Source organism: Actinia tenebrosa, unplaced genomic scaffold (genome assembly GCF_029948245.1).
Source record: "Actinia tenebrosa isolate PJP-AT-01 unplaced genomic scaffold, QUT_ActTen_1.0 PGA_scaffold10__47_contigs__length_13832649, whole genome shotgun sequence".
Classification (NCBI taxonomy): Eukaryota; Metazoa; Cnidaria; class Anthozoa; order Actiniaria; family Actiniidae; genus Actinia; species Actinia tenebrosa.
The window spans coordinates 4,813,277-4,820,883 of NW_028292570.1; the positions used below are offsets into that span (position 1 = coordinate 4,813,277).

General features: G+C 34.4%; 1 protein-coding gene and 1 long non-coding RNA gene across 5 annotated transcripts in view; one reads left to right on the forward strand and one right to left on the reverse strand.

The window, feature by feature from the left end:
• LOC116307042 (uncharacterized) overlaps positions 1 to 7,073 on the reverse strand; it is a 35,641-nt gene extending 28,568 nt beyond the window's left edge. For all 4 annotated transcript variants that reach the window (XM_089026593.1, XM_089026592.1, XM_089026591.1 and 1 more), the window contains exon 1: positions 6,703 to 7,073. In XM_089026593.1, the coding sequence (XP_088882719.1) occupies positions 6,703 to 6,925 (223 nt within the window). In that variant the 5' untranslated portion in view covers positions 6,926 to 7,073. The remainder of the gene's footprint in view (positions 1 to 6,702) is intronic.
• Positions 1 to 7,607, forward strand: part of LOC148912815 (uncharacterized) — a 101,794-nt gene that overhangs the window by 56,756 nt on the left and 37,431 nt on the right. The gene's annotated exons all lie outside the window — the stretch shown is intronic.

Consider the following 7,607-nt stretch of genomic DNA (forward strand, 5'->3'; position numbering starts at 1 on the left):
GTCAAAGGACTGTATATATTTCCACGTTAACACGAGGCGATCAGAACAATAGTTATTCAATATGGTCGCCATATTTCGATTCGGTGTATATCTTGGCGAAGACCAATAGACCATAGTTACTGATAGGGCGGCCATCTTGAATTATGGTATGCCGAGGCGGCAAACGTAGAAAATCTATAAAGCTTAGAGTGACGGGATTACGTTTTCAAATAACTTTGAACTGTTGGTGTTTTGCACATACGTTTAATCTACCAGCAAATTTAATAAAAAGACACCCTGACAGCTGTGGAGTGTATAAATTTTCCAATAGTCGCTCCCTTGGCATCCGATGTCTTAATTAAGACAAAAAAATTCAAGATGGCCGCTGTATTGGTAAAAAAAGTCTATTACACTGATACCAATAATCTCCTTAAGTGGTTATGGAATGAGAATACTAATCCGGTTACTAGTTAAATAGAAGAAACTAAAAAATATGAACACTATTGGATTTTATTAATCTTTTTTTGACAGTTTTCAGGCTTTGTAGACCGAAATAACAAGGAAATGGTAAATAGAGGCAAAGAGAGATTGACACTTTTGATTATAACACTTCAAGCGCAAGAAAAAAGAATGTATTAATTATCCTGGGTATATTTTATGTTGAAGATGGAGAAAAAAATGTTAGGTGTATAGCATTTTTTTAAAATTTGAAAATCGATTTGAAACATTCATGAAAAAAAACAACAAAAAACAAAAAACAAAAAAACAAAAAAAAACAAAACAAAACAAAAGAGAAAAGAAAAAAAAAGAAGAAAACAACGAAACGAAAACGGAAATATAGATAGAAATAAAAAAGAATAAATGATTTGAAAACGAATATAATAAACAACAACAATAAATAAAGTAAAGTAAAAAAATGACACAATTATAGCAGCAACTACAACTACAACAATCATATTGACAAAAATAAAATAAACGAAAATGAGATGAAATAATCAAGTAATATAACGAAAAAAGAACAGAAATCTTAAAATAAAGTAAAAAGACAATAATGAAATTTAAAAAAGATAAAGAAATGTAAAAAGAAAATATCGATTACAAAATAAGATAAAACTAAGCCTTATGAATCAAAGATACTTCAGTTCCCTTTTAAAAATTGAAATATTTAAGGGTCTTTAAGTTTGTTAATGTTGTTGGCGATTGGAGGGGTTATAAAAGCGAGAGAGAGAGAGAGAGAGAGAGAAACACTTTAAGTCCTAGACTATTGGCCTGCGTTTATAATATTAATTATTAAGAGTGGCTGTCCGTAACGGTCGAGAATGGCGGGACAGCGAAGGAATTTTCAAATTTCTCATATTTTGTCAGAAGACAACCTTTGGTAAGCTCTTTTAAAAAATCCAGTTTAAAACTTCGAGCGCTTTTTTATTTTGGCGAATTTTACGAAAATCTAAAACTCGACTTCCGGTTCGCTCTGGACCGGTGTGAACAGCCCAAAATATTACCCATATTTAAGAAGGCCTCACTCGTTCAAAAATACTCCTATCGATCTGATACTTTTTCAACATTTTAACTAACTATCAGACTCCAAAAGGGATAAATAATATTTTTGGGAAAATGTTTTTTTCTCGCTTTTTGGGATTTTTTTTCGATGGCATTTCAAGCAGCTACGACGCGAAGCAAATTTTAGCCTAAGTTGAATGCCCTAAATCATCACCTGGTATATATTCTATTTTCACTAAAACTATATGATCTGAAAGCTTGTTTATTGTAATTCTTTTCCTGAAAGTATCAGCTTTGGAACGCAAATACGTCCTCGCGATTAATCGACTCTTCTATGTAGCATACGGCGGTCTAATTTCGGATTCAGAATCAAAGCGCCTGCTTTATAAATACTCAAAAACTTTCTTGGATCACCCAGAATGAACATTTTAATCGTAAACAACATTAGTTTGATGACTGTAAACTATACTCCAGCTATATATTATTGACTTATTCTTTTGTACTGGAATGTTTTAGAGAGTAAGGACTTAAGCGTACGAATTCTAAGTTAGAAAAAAAACCTTTAGACCCCATCAAACGCAGGGTTTTTTTATTTTTCTCTTTTCTTTGTTTTTGTTGAATATACTTGCTCAAAATCCTCCCAAATTTCAATTAGTTCCACGTTATTCGTAGAAAAAACAAACTCATTTTCGTACTTTCTCAAAATTAATGGAATAAGTTAGAGGACATTATGATTGAATAAACAAACTGAATTAGTTGAGAAGCGTGGCACGTGAACGTCGATCACTTGTACCTTTCTTGAATTATATGAACTAAACAAACAACCTTTATGTTTTGTATTTTTTGTCTTTATCTCTTGTCAAAATTAATAATAACTAGTGACTAAAGTGCGTGCAGTTGCTTTCGTACTATTTCATTTAAGCCCCTTTCCCGATAACGTCACACATTTGATTCGCATCAACACTGCCTACTCTGTTTTTTATAAATCGTCCTTGTTTTAAGAGAAGTCAGTGGCTAACAAACCTGTTTCCTTTCTTATTCATTCGTCTAGAATGAACTGTTTGACAGGAACAATTGTATGGTTTCTATCAATTACGGCCGCAATCGTAAACTACATTCAAGGTATTTGGTGCTTTGCTCTTTTAGGGGAACAGGAACATGTAACTCTAGAGCCTCACAGAAAATCTGCAGCATTGTTACCTAGAGAGTTTTTAAGTCTGTCATTTTTCACCATTGGAACATATATCGTATTGGTCGTAAGTGACAGGGTGCTGTAGTTGGCAGGGCCGTAACCAGGGGGGGCACAGGGTGCACGTGCACCCCCACATAAAAGCTTAAGGTCCGCCGATTTTTTTATTCGATGTGCACCCTCCCTGTAAAAGTTCTGGTTACGGCCCTGGTTGGAAAGTCGAGATAGCTGCTTCTACAGTATTGTACTGGGAAAATTATCATCTTCCTCTATTGCGTTTGGGGAGATAGCAAGGTCTTCAGGGACGGTCTGGCCGAGTACTTGAAAAGACGCAAGCCGTCGGGACCTCGAGCACGTCTCATGACCTTTTCTACAAATTCTGGGTTTAACTTTCTTCCTAAGGTTTACTCAATGTTGAGCTTGTTGACCAAGTAGGTTCTCTGTTTTTTGATAAAGCGGTCAGACTTTTTATTTTCTTTGAGAGCCCAGCCTCTTCAGCAGATAAATCCGAGGTCCTCATATTACTAGACGAGAATTTTAGGGTCGGTAGAAACCCCAACCCCCTCTTCCAAGCTTTGTATTTGACGGCCTTAGCAAGATCAAATAGCGATTGTTTCTCAAGAGATTTCGACCATCTCTCAAGAGAAAAATGCTTTTCAAGAACAGAGAATCTTCGCACTCGCACGCAGCCGCCGCCAGAGCACCATACCTTCATTTAATTAAGAATGTAGTTTACTATTGCGGCTGTAATTGATAGAAACCATTCAATTGTTCCTGTCAAAATGTTAAAAAAAAGAATAAGAAAAAGAAAAAAAAAACCGGCTGCTCAGCTCGACGATTAGCTTGCCTACTGAACAGCTATTACCTGAATCTTGGCTATAAACATTAATGTTGTAAAGCATAATTTGATATATATATATATATATATATATATATATTTTTTATCAAACTCATAAATAATTCATGAGGAAAACACAATAGAAATCACGACCATGAAGGAGGTTTTATATCTGATATAGATTCGTCTTCATTTGCATAAACTTAAACTTGGATTTTCTTGGCCAGATTCACTTCAATTTTGAAAATTTTAGTGAAACACAAAGGAACTAACCTAGACGTTTGATAAGCAATCTACAGTATGAGTGGCCGTGTTGTATTCGATATACAATCACTCGGCTACGCCTCGTGTTTGTATATCGGATACAACACGGCCACTCATTCTGAAAAAAACGTCTGTCTGATGAGTGCGTAAGCACGAAACTCGGAGTTACAGTGAACATGTCTCGTCTTTAATCCAATCTTTACTATATATCTGTTGCTCTGCATCCCTACGCATCGAGCACTGTTTCACCAGTATAGACCACATTACATACTTTGTTATATATATATATATATATACAGCCATTTGCAATAATTATGGCCGTTTCAAATATAAATACAACTATATCGAAAGTATATCAGACAGGGCGGGATATCATTCTTGATATTTTTTTCCAGAAAGCCCTAATGATAGACAACTTGAAAAATATATAGTGGAAGATATCCCATAATACTTGATATGCTTTCGATATACTCGTATATGTATTGGAAGCGGCCATAGTTTTTGCAAATGGCTGTATATATATATATATATATATATATATATATATATATATATAATATGTTATTATTATTGGTAAAAAGATACTTGTTGTTCCTGTCAAACAGTTTATTCTAGGCGAATGAATAGGAAAGGAAACAGGTTTGTTAGCCACTGACTTCTCTTAATGAAACAAGGACGATTTTTGGCTTTTTCATTTAGAATCAAGTTAAATCAATCAATTCTGAAACCCCATATAAAAACAAGCAAAAACAGCAACAAAAGAGAAGGGAAAAAAAGCAGAGTAGGCAGTGTTGATGCGGATCAAATGTGTGACGTTATCGGGAAAGGGGCTTAAATGAAATAGTACGAAAGCAACTGCACGCACTTTAGTCACTAGTTATTATTAATTTTGACAAGAGATAAAGACAAAAAATACAAAACATAAAGGTTGTTTGTTTAGTTCATATAATTCAAGAAAGGTACAAGTGATCGACGTTCACGTGCCACGCTTCTCAACTAATTCAGTTTGTTTATTCAATCATAATGTCCTCTAACTTATTCCATTAATTTTGAGAAAGTACGAAAATGAGTTTGTTTTTTCTACGAATAACGTGGAACTAATTGAAATTTGGGAGGATTTTGAGCAAGTATATTCAACAAAAACAAAGAAAAGAGAAAAATAAAAAAACCCTGCGTTTGATGGGGTCTAAAGGTTTTTTTTCTAACTTAGAATTCGTACGCTTAAGTCCTTACTCTCTAAAACATTCCAGTACAAAAGAATAAGTCAATAATATATAGCTGGAGTATAGTTTACAGTCATCAAACTAATGTTGTTTACGATTAAAATGTTCATTCTGGGTGATCCAAGAAAGTTTTTGAGTATTTATAAAGCAGGCGCTTTGATTCTGAATCCGAAATTAGACCGCCGTATGCTACATAGAAGAGTCGATTAATCGCGAGGACGTATTTGCGTTCCAAAGCTGATACTTTCAGGAAAAGAATTACAATAAACAAGCTTTCAGATCATATAGTTTTAGTGAAAATAGAATATATACCAGGTGATGATTTAGGGCATTCAACTTAGGCTAAAATTTGCTTCGCGTCGTAGCTGCTTGAAATGCCATCGAAAAAAAATCCCAAAAAGCGAGAAAAAAACATTTTCCCAAAAATATTATTTATCCCTTTTGGAGTCTGATAGTTAGTTAAAATGTTGAAAAAGTATCAGATCGATAGGAGTATTTTTGAACGAGTGAGGCCTTCTTAAATATGGGTAATATTTTGGGCTGTTCACACCGGTCCAGAGCGAACCGGAAGTCGAGTTTTAGATTTTCGTAAAATTCGCCAAAATAAAAAAGCGCTCGAAGTTTTAAACTGGATTTTTTAAAAGAGCTTACCAAAGGTTGTCTTCTGACAAAATATGAGAAATTTGAAAATTCCTTCGCTGTCCCGCCATTCTCGACCGTTACGGACAGCCACTCTTAAGATTTCTTTTTCCATTGGTTAGAGAAGTTAAATTCCTTCTCAATTATTCAAGGCAGGAAAAGAAAGATAACAGCCGTTTAATAATTCAGGCAACTTTTATGTCCACGTTTTCGTTAAATTCTAGCCAAAACGTTTAATACAATATTCCAAGGATTTTGTTTTTGTTTTTTTTTGACTCAAATAATCTACACTGTGTCAATAAACTCTAAAATTCACACTGCGTTAGATCAGCTTATTTGGAGGCAATTTGAAATATTCCTATAAGAAAATAAGAAAAACTGGAAACAAGGAGAAGTAGTTTACAGGTCGAGAAAGAATATTACTAGTATCATCAGTAAGTCTTTACAAAACTTTGAGGTGACGACCTTGTCTAAAGGAAAATCGGTCAAAAATATCGAATAAATTTAGAAACAAGATAAAAATCGCAACGTCCTCTTATATTAAAGTGTCAAAACAGGAATTACCAATGCAAAAGATAATTCGTAGCTCATAATGCTATTTTAGAGAGAAATTTTTACATTTATTTTTAAGAAAAAGTGGACAAATTACTTCAATAACATGACAGAATGAAGTACATTTACGTTCTATGCAATCATGTCTTTATTAAAGGTTCATTTAAAGGTATAGTCTTACCAGAGGTGTAGTTATATTACCATATAAAGGTGCTAATTTATAGCGTAGTATCTTAATAATAAGATAGAAAAACAATATATGTTTAGTTTTTGATTTCCAGCGTCTGACAAAAGCGATCAAGTTTGTTTAATTTTTAACCTTGATGGTGACTAAACTAAAGACTTATGATAAATTCACGTAACTTCCAAAGTTCGATTCACTGATAATATTTATGTCTGCTAGCAATAAACAGAAGGCAGAAGGAAGAGATACTTGATTAATGATTCCAATTAAATAAATTCAAGAGAAAACATTACAGGTATGATTATAATATTTCAATAAATCGTACAAAGCTTACCGCTTGAATTTGTAGCTGGTAATGATGGCGTTGAGATAACATCGTAATACGATGAAGAAGATGATGATGTAAATAAAGTGGTGTGACTCTCAGCTAAAATCGCAGGAATCGAGCAAAATACGCTCAAAATAAACAGCTTCTTTGCTGCCGAGATGGCGGTTGCTAGAGAACTCGTTCTAACTTGTGTCGACCAAGCCGAACAAAAGGTCCTTTCTCCACTCATCTATCCCCGACAAAGAATGATAACTTGTAACATATATACTTCAAGAATTATTTAAGGCTTCAATCGATGCAAACTTTTAAAAAACCTCGTAAAATTTCAGCCGAGTTCGACTGACTTCATACAACATGCTGCCATTCTAGCTTACATAGCAACAAGCCGATGTACCACCGTAGCAACGTAGTTGACGACATTTTCTGGTTAACAATTAACACGAAACAAATGGAATTCAATTTCCTCTTCCGCCTCTTCTTTTGTATGTTAAATTGTATTTAAAATAACGACTTGTGGGGCTGTCCTACTCACGCAAGGCATCACGCTTGACTACTCAACTATCCACTGCCTAATTTATGGAATTCAAGGTTTCGAAGTTTCTTTAATTTCCCCGATAGAATTTTAAATCTATGTATTATATTTACACTGTCTGTATTTACTGGGAGGCACTGGGGAAAAAAGAATGAAAAAAACAAAAACAAAAACGAAATACAACCCAAACGGTTAAGATAAGAGAATATATACTAAGAGAAGGCATCCCTGTGCCCTATTATGAGCACTCGATAGTCAGTTCGCTACTAGTTCAGACGCTGTACCCTCTCCTTTGCCGCTCTGCTTTTGTTTTTGGGCTTCCTGTGTCGCGGAACAGCGTCTGGACTAGTACCACGCCTCTCGTCATGCTTCTCCTAAC